This window comes from Bos indicus x Bos taurus, chromosome 17 (genome assembly GCF_003369695.1).
Source record: "Bos indicus x Bos taurus breed Angus x Brahman F1 hybrid chromosome 17, Bos_hybrid_MaternalHap_v2.0, whole genome shotgun sequence".
Classification (NCBI taxonomy): Eukaryota; Metazoa; Chordata; class Mammalia; order Artiodactyla; family Bovidae; genus Bos; species Bos indicus x Bos taurus.
In genome coordinates this window covers 9,173,634-9,194,243 of record NC_040092.1, presented here as the reverse complement: position 1 = coordinate 9,194,243, position 20,610 = coordinate 9,173,634, and the positions used below count along the sequence as shown (strand labels likewise).

The 20,610-nt window shown below is 54.9% G+C and overlaps 1 protein-coding gene across 2 annotated transcripts; it reads right to left on the bottom strand.

The window, feature by feature from the left end:
- Positions 1-1,507: 1,507 nt before the first annotated feature.
- MVK (mevalonate kinase) lies at positions 1,508-20,470 on the bottom strand. Of its 2 annotated transcripts, XM_027566525.1 has the most exons (11): positions 20,362-20,470; positions 19,127-19,218; positions 17,705-17,852; positions 16,206-16,350; positions 15,038-15,193; positions 11,932-12,035; positions 11,289-11,334; positions 7,278-7,368; positions 6,798-6,914; positions 3,241-3,394; positions 1,508-2,240 (listed from the first exon to the last, which is right to left on the bottom strand). In XM_027566525.1, the coding sequence occupies exons 2-11, from the start codon at positions 19,202-19,204 to the stop codon at positions 2,089-2,091; spliced, it is 1,191 nt and encodes a 396-aa protein (XP_027422326.1). In that variant the 5' UTR covers positions 19,205-19,218; positions 20,362-20,470; the 3' UTR covers positions 1,508-2,088. The 2 variants fall into 2 exon arrangements, with proteins under 2 accessions (XP_027422326.1, XP_027422327.1); XM_027566526.1 differs by lacking the exons at positions 11,289-11,334; positions 11,932-12,035.
- Positions 20,471-20,610: the final 140 nt, after the last annotated feature.

Here is a 20,610-nt window from a genome sequence, read left to right as displayed (position 1 = left end):
GGCAAGTGTATTGGAGTGGGTTGCCATTTCCTTCTCCAGGGGATCTTCCTGACCCTCCCCTGAAGACACTGGGAAAGAAGCCAGCTGCCCCCTAGTGGCCAAGGGCAGAAGCGCAGAGCCATTTAAACCAAATCTGCACTTTGCCCCAGCACCCCCACCTTCTTGTCGACTAGGGCCTCCCAGAGCTGCGGGTGGCAATGTGCTGGCTACTAGAGGTTTTGGGTGGATTCTGACATTTCATAAAGAGCCTTGACTTGCAATATAAAGTTCCAATAGGGCTCGGTGGGTGCCAGACACTGGCTACCAGCACTCAAGTCTCTTTTCCCCACCCAGTCAATTTTAGACAGGAAGGAATATTCCACAACCCAAAGCCAGCAGGTTTTGTTTCCATTTCTTTTTTTTTCTTTCTTAATTTAACCATTAGTTTATTTATTTTTTTCAATATAAATTTTTTTAATTGGAGGCTACTTTACAATATTGTAGTGGTTTTGCCCTACATTGACATGAATCCGCCACGGGTGTACATGTGTTCCCCATCCTGAACCCCCCTCCCACCTCCCTCCCCATGTTTCCATTTCTTACAAAAGTCTGCGAATTAGTGTGTGCTCATGATTTGAGAAGTTAGGAAGTTTATTTTTTTATTTTTTACTTTTTCAGTTCAGTTCAGTCGCTTAGTCATGTCCGACTTTTTGTGACCCCATGGACTGCAGCGTGCCAGGCTTCCCTGTCCATCACCAACTCCTGGAGCCTATTCAAACTCATGTCCATCACATCGGTGAAGCCATCCAACCATCTCACCCTCTGTCGTCCCCTTCTCCTCCCACCTTCAATCTTTCCCAGCATCAGGGTCTTTTCCCACGAGTCAGTTCTTTGCATCAGGTGGTCAAAGTATTGGAGTTTCAGCTTCAGCATCAGTCCTTCCAATGAATATTCAGGACTGATCTCCTTTAGGATGAACTGGTTGGATCTCCTTGCAGTCCAAAGGACTCTCAAGAGTCTTCTCCAACACCACAGTTCAAAAGCATCAATTCTTTGGTGCTCAGTTTTCTTTATACTCCAACTCTCACATCCATACATGACTACTGGAAAAACCACAGCTTTGACTAGATGGACCTTTGTTGGTAAAGTAATGTCTCTGCTTTTTAATTGGAGTATAATTGCTTTACCATGTTGTTAGTTTCTGCCATACAACAACATGAATCAGCTGTAAGTATATATGAGTTAGGAAGTTCCTCCGGAGCTAGGAAGTTTAAAATCCCCCTTTCTGGAAAAGCGGGCTGAAGCTGTGCTGACGGGCTGAGTTTGATGTTCGGACATCCATCCTGTCCACTAGGGCCATCTGGAGAAACCCTGCCCTATCCCATGGACACAGACAACCAAATGACCCAAAGTCCTTTCCACTAAGAAAGTGGCTGAAGAAGGGACAGGAGAGAGGGGGCAGGTATGGGCAATGGAGACTACCAGACCCTCCCATCTTTCTAGACATGGAAAGAAGTGAGTGAAGCACTGTTTACTCAAGATCTTTTTATTTCCCCTTTGCCATCTTTTCTGCAACCCCTTCAGACACAGACCAGAAGGTATTGCACATCGACCCTGCCTTCGGCCAACCCTCAGGCCAGATGGAAGGCAGAAGGCAAAGACCATCACTGGAACACCCCAGGAAGGCTTCCTGGGGGAGGTGGGACAGACAGGCAGGAGTACAGAAGTGGAGGGAAGGAGAAGGCCCACTGCTCTGGGAACCAGACCCCTGCATGTGGCATCCAAGCAGCTCGGCCAGGGAGTCTATGGGTCCGTGGAAGCTTCCGGGAGGGCGGGAAAGAGGCCCTCTTGTCTCAGACAACCACACACACTCCACTGATGGCCTGGCTCAAGAGAATGTTGTAGAACACAGACCATGGCTTCCGGGCAGCCTGGCTCACAGTGCAGAATGTGGGGCACGGCCAGCAGGAGGGGTGTCACAGAGGGGCTGGGGGCCTCCCGTCAGCGTCAGGTGCTGGGCGCCCACTGGCCAGCACAGAAGCCAACTCCAGCGCCTGGAATAATCTGGGAGAGGGCTTCGTGGTGGGGCTACAGCTGCATGGGCTCCTCTCAGAGGCTGTCCAGGCCTTGCTGGACAGAGGCATCCAGGGAGGCGGCCGTGTGGACAGAGACACCGGGGGCACCAACGCTGGTTTCCCAGCAGTCAAAGCCATAGCCGCTCAGCGCCCTCTTCGTGGCCTCTACCTCCGGCCGCTCCACATCTGCAGGGAGAAAGGGCACCAGGTCACTCCAACCATCGGCTCTCTTGAGGAACATTCTCCCTTGGAGAGCGTTCAGCCCTGCTTGTGGCACAGGCAGGGGACCAGTCTTCCTGTTGGAACGCCAAGCCTGGCATCCTCCATGGGAAGGTTATGGACCCCCGAGTCATGTGGAACCTGGCCATGGGTCCTCAAATGATGTCCCCTCTCTGAGCCTCATCTCCTCACCTGGGGGTAGGGCTGACAATGAGACCTGTCCCTCAAGGCTTATGGAGAGGCTGACACAGGCTATTATAGCTGGAGGGCCTGGCCCAGTGCACCGCACACTCTCCAGGAATGTTCTCCCGCCATCGTCACTGCCCCAAACTAGGCCCCCAGTGGTGGTTGGCCAAAGTTGGGATGCAGCAACTCCTTGAGGCCTGGGAGTCCTACCGAGGGTAAGGGGACCGCTGTGGGCTTACAGCAAAGGAAGGGGGAGAGCAGGACGAGAAAAGGAAGGAGGAGATGGAGAGGAAGCCGACCGAAAGCAGCGGTGATTCAACGCCCCAGCACAGGGCATGCTGCTGTAAGCCCGCTCCTCGGCCCTGCTCTTTCCCCAAAGACCAAAGAGGGGAGAGACACATTTCTCTTGTAGCAAGGTCAGTCCCGGTCCTGGCCACATCAGGAGGTGACAGCAGGGATGCAAGGCTGGTAGTGGTGGCGGTGATGGTAGATGGTGACAATGCCTTGGTTATTTCTCAAGCTTGTGCTTAGCTTGGCAGGTAAGGAGATGGGAGGAACAAGCCCTGTGCCAGGCTCTCTGCATACGTTTCGCCTCCTTGAATCTAGGCAACAGTTTTACATAAACTAGATGTTATGTAGGCCCAGAGCAGTTAATTCCCTTGACTGAGGCCACACAGCAGAGGTGAGACTGTTCACAGTCTTCTTCCTCCTCCCCCAGGAACTGCCTGTGTGGACGCTTTGTGTGAGCCCAGGCTGGCAACCCTGCCCGCCCCCTGGGTACCTGGCCTGAGGAGCGTGATGCCACAGCCCCCGCCGCCCGCGCCAGTGAGCTTGCTGTGCAGTCCGTGGGCTGTGGTCACCTGGCACAGCTGGTCCAGCGAGGCATGGCCCACACCGAGGGCATTCAGATGGTGCTGGTTCATGTCGATGAGCTCCTGGGGAGAAAGTTCTCTGTTCCAGCTTGGCCTGCCTGAGGCTGAGGTCCTGGGCTCGCCCCATCCATCTGACAACCGCTGGTTTGGGACCTCAAAAGGCTTTGACTGCCCAGCACACTGTCCTTCTCCACTGATAAAAGAGACCCTCTCCTTCCTGCAGGACTCCCAGTGGGGCTGGGATGGAGCTGGCGGTGAGCACACGTCAGGTCTGGCCACAGAAGGCTCTGGCCATGGGAACTGGACAGACAATGAGAGCCCTCCCAGGGTTTACTCTGCCTCTTTCCACTGGAGCTGCTAAAACTGGCCAACCTCAGAGAAATGCCATTGGAGTTATGTTCCCTGCATATGTTCTCAGAGATTACACTGAAGACAGAGAGACATTTCAAACTAGGTTGTCTTGGCCCCTGGATCCAGCTATGCCTGAAGCTGTCTCCTCTGGTCGTCTCATTTAGAAGCCAATAAATTCCTTTGCTGCGAAAGCCTGGTTGAGATGGATTTGGGGCATTTGTGGAAGAAGTCTCAAGTAATATGCTATCCTACTGCTTCCTGGAACCGACTTTCAGAAGAAGAATGGGTGTGTGTAGTTCTAACTAGGTCACGAGTTGGGGGAATTGCTAAGTTTGTTCAGATTTCTCTGATTATGGATAATAAAATTCCTGCTCTCCTGCAGATCAAACAAGAGGCAGGTTGATGGAATAAAAAAGCTTACAGTCTCCACTGCCCAGGCATTCCCTATTTATATTTCACTTACTCCAGTGGTGTCAGCAAATCCCATCAAAATGCCAGGCAACTTGCTAGATGCTGGGGCTCTAAGAATGAGCTCCAGTCCCTGCTGTCGGGCAGTTATGAACATGGGATCTGAAAGCAGGCGAGCCTGGGTTTGAATTCTGGCTAGGACACTTCTTGATTGCGTGTCTTGGAATGAGGTCTTTCAGCCGAGCTTCAGTTTGTGTGCTGAGTGCTGAGTCGTATCTGACTCCTTGCGACCCCGTGGATTGCAGCCCTCCAGGCTCCTCTCTCCATGGGATTCCCCAGGCAAGAATACTGGAGCGGACTGCCATTTCCTCCTCTAGGGGATCTTCCTGGGATCGAACCTGAGTTTCTTTGAGTCTCCTGCATTGGCATGTGGATTCTTTATCACTGTGCTACCTGGAAAGCCCCCAGGCTCCCCCTTGAAAAACAGGGATTCTAAGAGTGTCTGCCTTGTTGCCAGGAGGATGGAATTAGGCGTCTTTCCCATGAAGCCTGGCAAAAGGTAAGTGCTCAGCAAACGTCAGCTGCTATTAGTACTTTTATGCTGCATTTCCAGTATCCCCATTTTTCAAAGGGGAAAACTGAGGCTCAGAGGGGAGAGGGATGTGCTTAAGGCTGCTGAGCTTGTTAGGGCTGAGCCAGCACCAGAAGCTGGCTCTGCCTGATGTGAAGCGCATCTCTCGCCTCTGAGAGCACCCCTGGCCCTCTCCTTGCTCTGTGCAGCTGTACAACGCGCAGCTCTACCCCAGGGTCCTGGGAGAACCTGTGTGCCGGGAGGATGCCCGTCACAGGGCTGTGTGCCGAGGCCCACCTGGTTCTCCTGCCCGGGGCCGCCGGGCAGGGTTGTGTCTGCCTCTCCCCGGCAGCCTGCCTCCCACACCCCAGCACTTGTGACAAACAAGCAGACATGCGTGATGGCCCTGTGGCAGCCCTGGGTGTCTTTCACCGGTCCTGGGGGCTGGAGGGGAGGGGAAACTTCTGGGGCCTCTCGGTGCCTGAGCACCAGGTGTCATGTTGCGAAGGCAGGTTCCAGACACTTGTCACATTCTGATCCAAAATCTGTCAAGGATCGGATGACAGGCTGTGACACAGGAGAACAGCTCACTGGTGTGAGTGCAGAGCTGTCCGGGAGGCGAGCTGCACATTTCAGCGGCTGCCGCAGCCAAAAATATACACACTGTATAATCGACGTGCTGTTCTGAGGCATTCTCCAGGGGCTCAACGGGGTGTATTTTAGGCAGCACTCCATCATTATTAATTTCCTCCGCGGGAGGACTGTGTTCCCTTCCTTTCTACGTGAAACAAATCGAGAACCAGCGGGAAAAGGCTGGAGGGATGGAAGGAGATGGCTGGGGGATCGAGGGCAAAAGCCTGGAAATGAATTAGATGGAGTCCGTGCACCGAGCCTGGAATACACACTTCTTAAAAATTTTTGGGGGGGATTCCCTGGTGGTCCCATGGTTAGGACTTGGTGCTTTCAGTGCCCTGGACGAGGTTCAATCCCTGGTCAGGGAACTAAGATCCTGCAAGCTGTGCAGTGAGACCAAAAAAAAAAAAAAAAGAAAAGTTGACTAAAGGAATAAACAAGTCAGTGACTCCCAGCTCAGCCACTCACTTGATGAAACACCTCAGAGAAAGTCACTTTCTTTAGGTCTTGGTGTTTATATCTGTAACAGGGTGGCAACGTACCCACTTCACAGGTAGGTTGCTGGAGGATTAAGTGAGGGATCATCTGTGAAGAGGCTTGCAGGGTACCAGCGCCCACTCACGACAGGGGCTGCAGACTCAAGCGCCTACAGCAGGACGGGAGGCCCTAGGCCCAGGGCACGGCGGCTGTGGGCGGTGATCAGGCAGTGGCGGGGAATGTGGAGAAACGGAGACCCCAGGGCCTCACTTGAGGTGCTCCCTGGGCACCTCCGGCTGACCCACTGCTGCACAGCCATGTTGGCTGGGCCTGCCGGATCCTCTGGTTCTTCCATGGAAGCCAGGTGGCTTTCTAATGCTAGTGCACACTCACTGGGCCAGATGGGCCGGTGCTGGGAATGAGCCCATGCCCTCTGGCTAAGCTGGTGGCTCATCAGGCACTGTGCTCCGTGTCGCCCATGGGATCTCACTTCATTCTTAAGACACTCCAGTGAGGCCAGGATTCAGACGTGGGCCTGATGAAATCCCAAGCGTGAGGTCTCAACTGCTAAGCTAGAATTAGGCAAAGGGTGGGGGCTGGAGGATTGATGAAAGATTTCAGCCCATGTCTGATCCACGGCACACGAGTGAGAGATAGCTCCTGTGTGAACTTGATGTATTTAGTACTAACTGATGGATTAGCAAACAGAGCAGGAAAGAAGTGGCCAGGGGAGAAATCGCTCCTGGAATTATGGAGGACTGTGTCTTTACACGCACGACCCAAACCTGGCCCACTGCACTTATCACACACTAGACACCACGCTCAGGGCTGTCTGTGTTCCCTTGATTGCTCCCAATCACTTGGGAAGAGGCTTCAAGAGAAGACCCACTTGTTCATGGGTGCGCACACAGGCTCCAGGCCCAGCCTCTGTGCTTTAGCTCCCGGGGATTCCGAGCGCAGATGGGGAGGCCCTGCCCAGGACAGCGCTGTGGGTGGGGGACCCCGAGCCTGCAGGTAGGCTCTTACCTCCAGCGTGAGGTAGTGCTCTGGAGTGGGGGCCGCCGCCATCTCCCCCAGCACCCGCTCGCACTCCAGGGAGATGGCGTCTATGGAGGTCAGGAGAGGGGCCACGATCTCAGGGAACTGCAGGGAAAGGAAGTGAGGGCCCGTGAGGCCTAGGGGTCAGCAGACACCTGGTGGAGGGGAAAGGTGTCCCCATGGCCCACACCCATCCTCTGAGTGAACCCCTCTCCTTTGGGCCTGGTCCCTGCCTTGCCCGGCCACTACGGACCCAAGCAGAGAGGAGGTTCTCACTGCAAAGGCAGCGTGTTTAAGGATTCCTGTTCTGCCTCCTTGCTGGGCTGTGGATGCACAGAGCCTCCCCAAGTCCCTGCTCCCCCCGCCTCCTCCCCCCACTAACCCAGGAGGCAGAGGGAGGGCTCTGACACCCAAACGGGAGTGCTGTGGCCCCGCCGGGAACACTCCTGGGAGTGGAACCAGCAGCACCTTCAGTAGCCGGCTCCTGACATTGGCCACCAGGACCTTGGTGCTGCGAGGCACTTTGGTGTTGATCAGCAGGATCTTCAGAACCGGTGGCCTGCGGGGCAAAGAGGGGCCAAGGTGAGCCCAGGACGGTGCAGCTGGGCCAGGGCTGGGGGCCCACCTGGACTCCACCCCACGCTGACTCAGGGCAGGAAGCAGAGGCCTGGGGAAGTGAGCTGGAGACAGGTCTGGGAAGCAAGGTTCTTGATGCCCAGTTGCGGGTGCCCACAGCCGCATCCCTGCTGTGGCCCCTGGGCAGACAATTGTTTTCCTTTGGCTTGTGACTCACTCCTCCATCCAGTTGTTTCAACCTCGAGTGAATGTGCAGACAAAGGGCCCGGCACGCGGAGTTAGTTCAAAGGCGCCACCACCACGGGTACAAGAAGGGGCTGAGGCTCTGTCCCATGGGCCGCCCCAGGGGGCTGGAGGGGAGGGTGCTAGAGAATCAACAAGCCCCGGGACCAGGGCTGAGTCGCGGATGGGGAGAGTCAGGTCCCAGTGTTCTGAGCCCGTTCGTGCCCTGCCTCATTGGTGCCCAGACCTGGCAGGACCCCAGATGTGGTCAGAGGGAGTCAGTCATGCCCAGGTAGGAGAGCGGATGCCCCAGGGCAGCCACGCCCAGCTGGCCCGCCAGCACCCCCACGTGGTCCTCACCTGCCCTCTGGGCTCTATGAAAGTGAAAGTGAAGTCACTCAGTTGTGTCCTGACTCTTTGCGACCCCACAGACGGTAGCCTACCAGGTTCCGCCATCCATGGGATTTTCCAGGCAAGAATACTGGAGTGGGCTGCCATTTCCTTCTCCAGTGGACCTTCCCAACCCAAGGATCAAACCTGGGTCTCCTGCATTGCAGACGGATGCTTTACCATCTGAGCCACCATCCCTCCTAAAACCACAGCCCCAGTGGTCCTTATGGTTGGCTGTCTTTGGGGACTTAAGCCACTGTTTCTTGTCATCTCGTCTGCCTTTCAGAGCACTGCCCCGAGGCTGGGGACAGGGGTGGAGGACCTGAATGAGCTTTGGCCGGAGACATCTGCAGACAGACAGGCCCCGATACCTTTATTTGCTTTTCTTTTCACTGATCGAGACTGTAAAATCCAGCAGGGCTGGGAAAGGCTGCCAGAAACCTACTTGATCTCACCGCCCATAAGCCCATGAAATTAATATCGATTCTCAGCCTTGGAGGCTGGCTTTTTTTTTTTTTCCACTTTACTAAAGATGAACATTCTATTTGGCTTTTCTCTTCCCTTTAAAGAGAAGCCGTTCCTCAAAAGGGCAGCGCTCTGGGAGGCTGCGTCTTGATCCACTTGGCAAACAATGCATTTTTTTTTCTTAATTGTGAAGCACCATGCGTGGTTTGGGGGTAAAGGGCTTCTCCTTAAGCCACGGGCGGGATTAATGTGGAGTCTGGCCTCCCGGCTTCTCAGAGAACCTGCCATCTGCTCACCGCAGCGCCCTGAAGCCAGCGACGAAGGTTGATCACTGGCTCTGTGTCCCCATCTATCGGGGTGGGAGGAGTCTGGGTATCATGTCTTCATCTCTCTCAAATAAAGTCCTTTGTAAACGGGCCTGCTGCCAGCCCTGCCAGCCCCACAAAACTCAGGACTCCTGTGACATCCAGTGACCACCTCCCAGGGCCACATCCTCTAAGTGCTGTGTGATCTCGGCCGGGTGACATCACCAAGCTCATCTCATCTCCCCCCTCCCTGGAGCTCACTCCACTCAGCCACCCTGGCTCCTGGCTGCTGTTCAACACTTCAGCCCCCACTCCTGCCTCAGGGCCCTTGCACATGCATCTCTGCTGCCAGGGACCTGCCCCCCAGCCTTGGCACTCTGCTCAAATGCCATCCAGGCAGAGGGCTCCAGTTCCCTCCTTCACATCCCAGCCCTCATTCTCCTTTCGTGTACTAAGGCCGTGGGGATGGCCTGCCGTGCCCTTACAGAGACGAATGTCCAGGGATCGTCTCCTCCCACAAAGTAGGGGCTCTGTGAAGGTGGGACTTTGGGTTCCCTGCTGAGACCCCAGCACCCGGTGGTTGTTCAGAGATACTTATGGACTGGATGGATGAACTCCGTCAGCAAAGAATAAAAAGCACTTGGCAGATACCGTTTCTGCCATGGATTCCCATGTCTAGGAGTCCCATTCTATAAATGAGAAGACAGAGGCCCCAGGGGAAATGACTCACCTAAGGGCCCACAGCAGGCAAATGGCAGAGCCAGGCTCCAAGTGGACCCTGGGACCCCAGAGCACCCGCTGCCCCCTGCCCCCTGCAACTGCACACACTTTTGGGCCTCTCCCCTACCTCCCGTGCCTGGGAGACCCTCCATTGCTCACTCTTAATCACCTGCCCAGCCACATCTGCACTGGCCTTCTGTGCCCAGGGCCCAGCTCAGGGCTTAGGATACAACAGGCTCACAGGAAAGAGACCTGCCCCTGCCCCGTGAAGGACTCCCCAGATCTGCAGCCCGATGGTGACCTCCCTGCTGTCAGCTCCAACAACTTAGAGCCCTAAGAACACCTTTGTTTCAGATCGACATCATGACTGTCTCCTCTGAGAGACCGTGGGCTGCAGGTGGACCGGGCCCAGACACTCAGCCTCCCACCCTTGCTCCTGATCTCACTATATGCGGGTTCAGGCCACCCGGCAGAGCCACCGACCCCTGGGGGCCAGACTTCCCATTTCCTCCCCGCCATCGCTTCCATAAGCAGCCAGAAGAAGCTACTCCACCCTCCTGAATGGCCCTGCTCCCTCCTCTCTGTGGTGCAGGGGTTGTCACTCGGGGGGCTTGCCCTCCAGGGGCCGTGTGACAACATCTGGAGCTATCTTTGATTGTTGCACTGGAGATGGGGAGGGGCTACAGGCCTCTCGTGGGCAGAGCCCAGGGAAGCTACTAAACATCCCACGCTGCCCAGGACCGGTCCACCCACAAGGAATTTTCCAGCCCCAAATGTCCACAGTGCTGAGGCTAAAGGAATGCTGACCTGGAGCCCTCAGAAAGGCAGATCTGGCTTCTGGAAGCCGACAGAGCAGGCGTGAGAAGAAGCTACAGGTGTAGAGAGAAGGGGTCCACACCACGGCCTGCCAGGCCCCTGAGCCCCGAATGCAGCACCCTGACTGGAGGCAGCAGAGGTCTGGGACCTGCTGTCTGGCCGCCAAGAAGGCCACCCTGGCTGCAGAAGGAGAGAGCAGGCCCCGGGACCCTCAGAGTGCGGAAAGGCCCCTGCAAGGCAGCAGAGGGCCCTGGGACAACCATCATTCCCCCGCCTCCATTCGATGGGGGAGGGCTCAGGGGACAGCCAGGAGGCACCTGCGCCCCTGGCCGCAGGCCCACGCCTTACCCCTGACGGTCCCACACTGCAAGCCAACAGAACAGAGGATACTGGAATTGAATACACACATCTGTAATTCCAGTGCGTCTGGAAGGAGGAAGGAAGGAAACCTACAACAGGCTGAAAGTTGCCAAACGTCCCTCCGCTCGGCCTGCCATGAGCCTCCTGTGGGCTCCAGTCCTGCTCAGACGTGGTGCCATCACTGTGGCAACCGCCACGGAGTCTTTTGGTGGCTCACGTGTGCACGTCTGTCTCTAACCACCCAGAACTATGTCTGAAATCCATGTTTATACCAAGGGTCCGAGGGGAGGGTCAGCTGGAACACAAGAAGGGATCACTCCTTGTTTACTAAATAGATTGGCAGATGAGCTGGTAACTGAAGGCGGGTCTGGGGGACAGCCGCATTCTGGAAGGGGGGTGGCCCAGCCTCACCTGACCACCCGCTCTGATCTCTCGCCAACTTCAGAGCTAAAGTGGAGAGGAAAGAGCAGGCTTCCTCATGCCCATGGCCTGTGGGGCCACATGCGGGAGGGGAATGCCCAGGGGCACCTGCCCCGGGTTCCTTTACAAAGAAATGGGGCTCCCCCTTTTCACAAAGAAATGCATCCCCCACCAGATGCAGAAGCTGCAGCTCCCCCAGAATTACCTCTTTAAAGATGAAATCTTCCCTTGCTGGTATCGGAGTGCTCCTCCTAAAGAGAAGAATGGGTGGGTTAGTCACAGGAAAAGCTCTGTATCTGGGCCTCCTGGGAAAGGGGTGGGATTGGGGTGGGGCAGAGTGTCACCATAACAGACTCAGCCCCGTAACGAGGCATCTCAGCTTCAAGGACCAAAGGCCCAGGAGGGCGTGGAGGTGCTCCGTGCCCAGGGCCGGGGGTCCCTTCCTTCCGTCCAGGCTTCCCTGGACAGGCCGCAGGGTGATGCGGTGGAGGTGGGGCCAGAGGGCATCCAGCTGCAGTGAGCAGGCGTCCTCCCCAGAGGGGAGCCTGACTCGTGTGGTCTGCAGCCCCCATGGCAGTGGTTCCGCAGCTGCACCCTCTGGATCCAAGGGGGTGGGGGTCTCACTGAAACCACAGCTTCCCAGGCCCTGGCCCACCCCCAGAGATTTGGATCGGGAAGGTGGGAAACCCTGAGGTTCCCCCTGTCCCCCTCCTATCAGGAAAATTCTATCTTCCTCAGAACGCATGGACTCTATGTTCATCCCAAAACCACAGTCTGGGCAGCTACGCCTGTCACAAGAATTCCTAAACGAATAAAAGCTGAGCACGTGGGCCCTAGGCAGCACCTACCCCAGGTGCTGACGGCGTTGTCCACTCCGGACGGGTTCCCGTGAATCACCCTCTCCCCCTGGAAGGCCCACTTGTTAATTAACTCCAAGTTCTCCTCGGTCCACCTGAAGGAGACACAGAGATTCGTCTTTACCGTCCACGGTGGTGAATGGGGAGCTGGGGGTCACTGAGGGCAGCAGAGGGCCGGGGTCACAGGCGGGGCTCGCTGGAGACCAAAAGGCGAAGTGGTTTGGGCCCCCAAACTCACAAAGAAGACAGATAGACAGCTCTGAGCCTCCCTGGCTACAGAGCAGGTCCTGCAGAGCGCTCCTGCCCAGTGCAGCAGGAGACCCGAGGCTTGGAGTTCACGGGGCTCTGCTTTGTCTCTCATGAGCTGAAGGACTCTGGGCCCCTTGCCTGCCCTCTCTGAGCCCCACTCTCCCACTCTGGAGGAACGTAACTCCTGCCTCCGCACAGGCTCAGCAGGCATGTGGGCCCGTTGGAATCCAGCCCTCTCTGGATTCCTCCCCAGAAGGGGTGTGGACTCACTATGACAGTGAGTGAGTATCACTTGAAAGCCTGTGAGGACCACACGAGGACACGTGCTCAGCCCCACCGCCCCGCCCTCTCTCTCAGCTCGTTTCCCTTCTGTCTAGTCCCTGCCCCGAGACCCAACAGAAGCTGCTGGGGGTTGAGCCGTGGACTAAGCAGGGAGCTGGTCTGAACCCATTCTGCTGCCGACTCACTGGGCATCCCTGAGCAGCCGCATCACCTCTGACCCTCAGTGTCCTCCTTCAGCAAACAGGGATAAAGGTGTCAAATCACAGAGGACGTTGTGGGATGGAAAAGCACACCAGTGCTCTGCAAAACGCCCAGGGAACGGTGTGTATTCCACCTGGGGTCTCTGTCCTGAAGTCACCCCAAGCCCGGTCCACCCACTCCTTTGCTGTGGCGCCTTGGGCAAGTCAGTCACTCTCTCTGAGCCCCTTTCCTCAAGGGTCAGAGGAGGATCTTATGGACCTGAAACTCACCCAGTGGTTGTGAAGCTATGATTAATAGTCAACACTGTTCAGAGCTACTAATTACCCAGGGCCAAGCACTGTGCTGCAGGCTTCCCCTAATCCCCACAATAACCTCTCAGGGAGGGTACCACAGTCACCACTCCCTTTCTTACACAAGAGGACACTGAGGCTCTGACGGGTGAAACAGTATCCCCAAGACCACGGTGCCACTCACGGTGACGTCAGAACCACATACGCTCACTGGAGCCTGAGCCCATAACTGCTGACCTTTGGGGTGCCAACGAGACTCACTCACTCACTTGTTCAGTATACACTGAGCATCTACTATGCGCCTGTGACTAAGAGCACAGACATGGTCCCTGACTGCTTGCAGCCTTGGAGTCTAATGCAGAATGGATGTCAGGAAGTCACCAATATTTAACTATAGCCTCCAAGAAGTACAATGCCGACTGGACAAAGTGTACCCCATTCTGAAAGGGGTGGGCGGTCTGAGGGACAAGGTGGGGTGGTCAGGGAGGCAGGAGGTGGGGGCAAAGAAGTCCAGCCTGAGGCTGTGCAGCCTGTGCCGTGACTGGGACTGGACAAGAGCTGGCCCTTTCCAGGGCCACAGATGAGCCAGAGTGGGGTGCGGAAGGGGCACCTGAATGCGGCCCAGGGTCCAGTCCGCTCAGCAAAATTGACTCTTTCTTCTGATTGGGAGACGCTGGGGGCATGGTGGGTGGGGGCCAGGTCTGCTCTCCCTACAGGTTCTCAGCAGTGATGGGTCTTCACAGGAGGTGGGGGAACCAGGTGGAAAGAAGCAGGACAGGAAAGACCACACGCATACCTGGACACCCACAGGCGTGCACATGCGCGCACATACCCACACCACCTTTATCTTTTGAAAGGTGGAGCCGGTCCGCCGGTTCGTGGGCAGATGTCTGTTTGGGGGGCCCAGGCCACCTGGCCTTCACTGCTCTGCGCTACAATCAGTGATCAGCATGTGGTACTGAGCGGAGGTCCTGTCGCCTCTGTCCTGCATCACCCTCTTACCCTGAAGTCAGCACATCAAGGCTGGAAGCTCCCCCACCCCAGAGTTCATCAGGTGTAGCCACTCCTTTTCAGATGAAGAAACAGAGCCCCAGAGAGAAGCGAGTTAACAGGCGAATGTGACTGCGATTCCTGAAAAACGGCCCCCCTGCAGCTGCAATCGCTCATTACCTGTCAGATGCTTCCCAAGGCTGTCTCCGCCGGCCCCCATCCCCCGACATGTGAGCCCTTCAGAGCAGCCTTGGAGAATTCAGACTGGGAATCCTATCAACAGCCCCCGGACCCACTGTGGCCACAGGGACCAAACTGAGCTTTGGGCCTTGGCAAGCAGCATACCCTCCCTGACACAGCACAGCTGGGCCCACACGGCTGGACTGGAAGCCCCCCAGCAAGAGGGCTCCCTGAAGCCATGAGGACAGGCCTCAGCAAGAAGCTGCCAGGCTGGATGCTGCGGCCTCATTCCCGACTCCCAGGACAAACTGCATTATCCATGCTTGGGCCAGTTTCTCAAGTTTCCCCAAGTAACAGAAACGGCCCGCCCACAGCCCTGTCAGGATAAGCCTCAGTGACTCACAGTGAGAACCGCAGAGGAGATGCTACGACCTTGTGGGCGTGAAGATCAACAGGAAGGGAGACGTCCTGACCAGACAGACGCTCCTGTGTTTCCTTCTCAGCACGCTGTTTGTCATAACCATTTGGTACGACCTGGCAATGTCCCCCTGGGTATGAGTGAGGCTCCCAGTGGGGGGAGTGGGCTGGTCAGGGTCCCACAGTGAGCTGATGACAAGCATGATGGCTCATCTGATCCACTGCCCTACATGTGGGCTCAGGTTCCTTCTAAAAAACCACAGCATCTGAACTTAAAGGAGGCAAGGTCGGGATGAGGTGGCGGGGGGCAGTGGTAAAGAGCTCAAGTTCTAGATTCAGACCACCAGGTCCAGATCCCACTCCACCACCACAAGCTGTGTGGCCACCCTGTGCCTCAGCATGCCCAGCTGTAAGGGGCCCATGGGACAGATCTCAGCTTGGGGTGTGGTGCCCAGGAGGGACAAGGAGCAGGGGGAGGGCCTGATTACCTGCCGGCAGCCTCCCCATCCTTCAGCGGGTTTGGGATCTCCTCGCACGCGGTCAGGAGGGCAGCTGCCAAACACACGGAGTAGGCGGCACTGGAGCCCAGCCCGGCCCCAGTGGGCAGCTCCGACCATACAGTGATGTCCAGGCTGGGCAGGGCTCTGAAACACACCAGGCAGCAGAGCTCTGACTTTCCACAGGACCCCTTGGAGGTAGGTGAGGTCACCACCCCCATTTTACAGATGAGGAAACTGAGGCTCGGGAAGGCTAAGAACCTCATACAAGCTAGAAAGTGACACGGGGTTTGAACCCACAGTGTCTGACCCTTAGCCACATGCAGCCTGTGCCCTGTATCACCCCGTGACACCACCTCAACCAGGAATGTCCCCCTCTAGGAGCTGGCTTCCCCAAGGGCAGACAACCCAGATCTTATCAAAACACAGGCTTCACTCTGCTAATCACAGAGCTCCCTTGGAGCCCGTGGGACATGGCACAAGCATGCTTCCCTGGCCATGGCACAGAGAAGCCACCCAGCAGATCCGAGAATGGACTCTGGCTTTGGTTCGGCTGAACTGAAAGGCCAAAGGAGGCAGCATGAGTTAAAAAGGCAGGTGTTGAACTGAAGAGAACGGAATTGATTTCCCAGCTCTCAACACTTACTAACTAGCTATGTGGCCCAGAGAGTCTCTAACTCTCTGGGTCCCAGTTTCTCCCTGTGCAAAATGGAGAGGGTGTCCTCATGAGGTTGCTGTGAATATGAAAGCAGACCATATATGTATACACACACACATACAGGGTCTAGTATGGTGGACTTCCCTTGTAACTCAGCCAGTAAAGAATCTGCCTACAATGCAGGAGATCTGGGTTCGACTCCTGGGTCAGGAAGATCCCCTGGAGAAGAAAATGGCAACCCACTCCAGTATTCTTGCCTGGAGCATCCCATGCACAGAGGAGCCTGGAGGGCTACAGTCCTGGGGTCGCAAGAGTCGGACAAAACTAAGCGACTAAACCACCAACTAAACAACCACCAGTATGGTGCCTGGAACGCAGCAAGGACAGCTGATGGGTATTCAGAGCCTGGAAGGGAGCCCACGTGCTGTCTAGCAGGCAAAACTTTGGCTCAATCTTGGGGGCAGGCTGCACCTGCGCTCCCTGCCCCAGCGGCGCACATACCTCTGACTCTGGCAGATAGACAGGTACAAGTAGAGGAAGGCCAGCACGGCCAGGTGCTCAGGATCCACACAGTCCTTGGGGAAGCCCACCACCTCCTTCAGCTTCTCCACGTGCTTCGCGGTGAGCGCTGCGCTGTCACCGTGCCCTGTCACACAGGCAAACAAGTGTACGCGGGTGGATGAGAAGGCCTCAGTGGTTTTACAGACACCAGAATACAAAAAAACTGAGACGTTCCAGGTGTCAGAATCTGGAGAGACATGGGCTCAGGGCCCGAGCTCCACAGCCAAGGCTGTCGGTGAACTGCAGGCTTGGGAGGCAGGCAGGCCTGGGTTTGGGTGGGTCCTGACTGTGCCAAAGACTGGTTTTCTGACCTTGAGTAGGGGACTTAATCTGTCTGCACCTAAGATTCCCTGAGGGGTAAACAGGTAACAGGGGTATCTCCTCCCAGGATTGTTGCAGAGTAATAAAAAAAGGTACAGAAAACCCTTAGCACTGCTCCTGGCATGCAGTAAGGGCTTAATTGCTAGTAGTTTTCAAACACACACACATATCACTCAGAGGCCTGGGTTTGACCTCCGTGGTACAATATCAAAACTAAAGGCCACGAGGCTTTCCTGGTCGTCTAATGGCTAAGATTCCAGGGTCCCAGGGCAGGCGGCCCAGATTTGATCCTTGGTCAGGGAACTAGATCCCACAGGCTGCAAGTAAGAGTTCACGTGTCACAACTAAATGACCCTGCACGCGGCAAACTGGATATCCTGTGCACTGCAACTGAGAACCCAGCGCAGCCAAATAAGTATGTAGATACATTTTCAAAAGATTGCCCAGTAATTTAAAAATTGCTACAAAATATTAAAAACACACACACACAAACTAAAGGCCATATTGCTGCTGCTGCTGCTGCTGCTAAGTTGCTTCAGTCGTGTCCGACTCTATGCGACCCCATAGACGGCAGCCCACCAGGCTCCACCGTCCCTGGGATTCTCCAGGCAAGAACACTGGAATGGGTTGCCATTTCCTTCTCCAATGCATGAAAGTGAAAAGTGAAAGTGAAGTCACTCAGTCGTGTCCGACTCTCAGCGACCTCATGGACTGCAGCCTACCAGGCTCCTCCGTCCATGGGATTTTCCAGGCAAGAGTACTGGAGTGGGGTGCCATTGCCTTCTCCGAAAGGCCATATTACTTCCCCAATATTGCCCTCTCCCAAAACATAATTAGTGAGAATAGGACAAGTACATCAAGCGAATATGAAAGGTGGAGATTTGCTTGGGTGGAAGGGAAAGGCCGGTGAGTGTAGAAGGCTTTTAAATTTTAAATAAATTAATATATTAGTAAATAAGTAAAGCTATTCTTAGGGGGGACAGGAGAGAAGACACCTCCAGGGTGATGTGTCTTGGGTCCCTCGGGGACAGCGTGGGATGACAGCCCAGCTGTCTTCCTTCCCCTTCTCCTCAGGGCCCAGCCTCTTCCCACAGCTGGTTCCTGCTCCCTGTACTTACCCAGAAAGCTGGTGTCCAGCAGCTGAAGGCTGGCCACATCCCAGGCCCTCCTGACGCCAATGTTTGGTAAGTTGAGGCCCACTCTCCCATTGCTGTGGGGCTGAAGCCGGAGAAATGTTCTCAAGTTCAAGGCCACTGCTAGTGCTACCTATAGAACAAAGCGCACGATACCAGCAGTTAGCCTGGGGGTCGCTGGCAACGTGCATGGCTTCTGATTTAGATACTAGCACGTGGGCCACTCTGAACTATGCCCTTGGCAGACACTTCTCATCAACCTTGGCACCTTCTTCACAGGCACAACCGCTGCCAATCAGTTAGGAGTTAATACCTACGTGTCTTTTCCCTTCCCATGTAAAACTTCAGAATTTCTCAACACCAAAGGACGGCTTCCCTAATCACTGTGTTTTCAAAGATTAATATAAGAACATGAAAAATGACAGCAGGGAGGAACAGAGTAAGCATGGCTTCAGGTTCAAGCAGACAGGGTCACTCCTAACTCTACCGAGGTGTGCGGGACCTTGAACAAGTTGCCAATGCTCTCCTAAGCCTCAGCTTCCACAACCGTAAAATAGGACAATAGAAGTGTAACCTCTGAGGACAGTTGTAAGAGTTAAACGAGATATGCGTGTCTCAGACTCCTCTGCAGGATCCTATTCATTTTCCCCAAGAGTTTAGTCCTTAAACTTCATCTCTTCTCCACTGAAGCTTACTTCCTAAGTAACTTCATTCCGCCCACATGGCTTTCCGTGTCATTTTCTTGCTATCTTACTGGGTGGGCCAGAGAAGTCCTTAAGAGAGCCTAACACCTGCCTTTTCTTTGCCCAGCTGGGAAGAAACTGACCTCCTCTCTGATCTCCCAGGCTACACCTCAAGACTTTCTTTCAGCTTCTTTTAAGATTAGCATCAGAGGACTTCCCTGCTGCCAGTGGCTAAGACTCCATGCTCCCAATGCAGGGGGTCTGGGTTTGGTTCCTGGTCAGGAAACTAGATCCCACGTGCCGCAACTGCAACCCAGCACAGTCAAATAAACAAATAAAATATTTTAAAAAATATATTAGCATCAGGGGACTTCCCTGGTGGTCCAGTGGTTAAGAATCTGTCTGCCAGTGCAGGAGACACAAGTTTGATCCCTGGTCCAGGAAGATCTCACATGCTGTGGAGCAACAAAGCCTGTGCTCCAGGCCCCTGAGAGCTGCAGCTACTGAGCCCACGAACCACGACGACTGTAGCCATCTTGTCTACAGCCTGTGCTCCACAACGAGAGAAGCCACTGCAACGAGAAGCCTGCACTTGCTACAGCTAGAGAAAGCCCTCATGCAGCAACGAAGACCCAGAGCAGCCAGAAGTAAACTTAAGAAAAAGAAAAGATTGGCGTCCAGGAGCAGCAGCTCCCAGCCCTCAGAGGCTCAGGGGGCCCTGTACCTTGCCATGGACCACGGCATGCTCTCCATGCAGAATGACTTTCCCTGGAGCGGACACCAGCAGGACTTCTGACAACATGGCTCCTGGGAGTCCTGAAAAGGAAAGACAAAGAGAGGATGGAAGGTCCCCAGACCTCAGAGAACGCCTAATTCAAGCACCCCATTATAACAAAAAAGGCAGCTACCATTCAGCACTTGCTGTGTGCCCCAAAAGCAGTGCGGGGCAGCAGTCAGCCTGACACACCAAAAAATCTGGGTTTGAACCCACTGCTCCCCAGTGATGTCATCTTAGCTAGCCACATAGCCATCAAATAGCCACGAACCTTAAAAGTTACACGGGACAGTAACTATTCACCTTAATGGGTTTTGAGAAAGTTAAACTAAATAACACAAGCAAAACACTTAGTAGTGTCTGGCATACCACAGTCAGTTACTGATAGCTCTGTATTACTGACTCTCTTTTTGGTTCCAGCTTTTATTATTACTACTATTAAAGGTAGAAATTTAAATGAAATCATGGACTGGAAAGAAATTTTTTCCTGGGCATTTCCAGGCTGTTTCTAACGTTTCACAACTAGAAACAAGCTGCAGAAAAACAACTGTTACACCTCCCCACCCCACCCCGCCTTTTTTTGCACACTTAAGTCAGGATCTCTGCAAGACAGTCCTAGAAAGTGACTTGCTGGGTGTGCGTGTGCACATTTTAGATTTTTATGAATAATGCAAAGCTACTCTGATGGCTCAGACGGTAAGGAATCCGCCTGAATGCAAGAGACCTGGGTTCGATCCCTGGGTCAGGAAGATCCCCCAGAGAAGGGACTGGCTACCCACTCCAGTATTCTTCCCTGGAGAATCCCATGGATAGAGGAGCCTGGCAGGCTACAGTCCATGGGGTCGCAAAGGGTCGGACACGACTGAGCGACTTACAAAACAGAAAGGAAAAAAACTATCTATTTAAGGCTTTACTTCAATAGCGTGAGACCTGAACCGAACTATGAGCTAAGTGCTATTATGACCCCAGTTCCTCAGGGAGGGAAACTCATACTCCGAGCGAGGAGACCTACTGCTTGTCCGAAATTCAAAATCCTGTCAGTTTCCAGGTCGCCGGCTCCTGAGGAAGCCGGATTCTCAGAGCTGAGGAAACTGAGCCTGAGAGGCCGGGAGCCCAGTCCAGGGTCGTTCTGGGTCTCGGCCTCGAACTTCGCTCCACCCCGCCTCGCAACCCCAACCTCTCACCTGTCGCCTCAGGTGCTCTGTTTCCGAAGCCGAGCCGCTCCAAGACTCCATACCCGAGCTCGCGGGTACGGAGGAGAGGCGGCTTCTTCCTTCCGCCAAGCCAATCAGAGCGCGCGAGCCGGGAGTTCCCTTCACCAATTGGCTTGAGCATTGGCCAATAGCTGCCGTTCACCAAGGCCTCACGGATTTCCCCGCCCAACTCCTTCCCTGGACCAATAGGAAGCAAGTCCCTGGGAGTGTCCCGCCCTG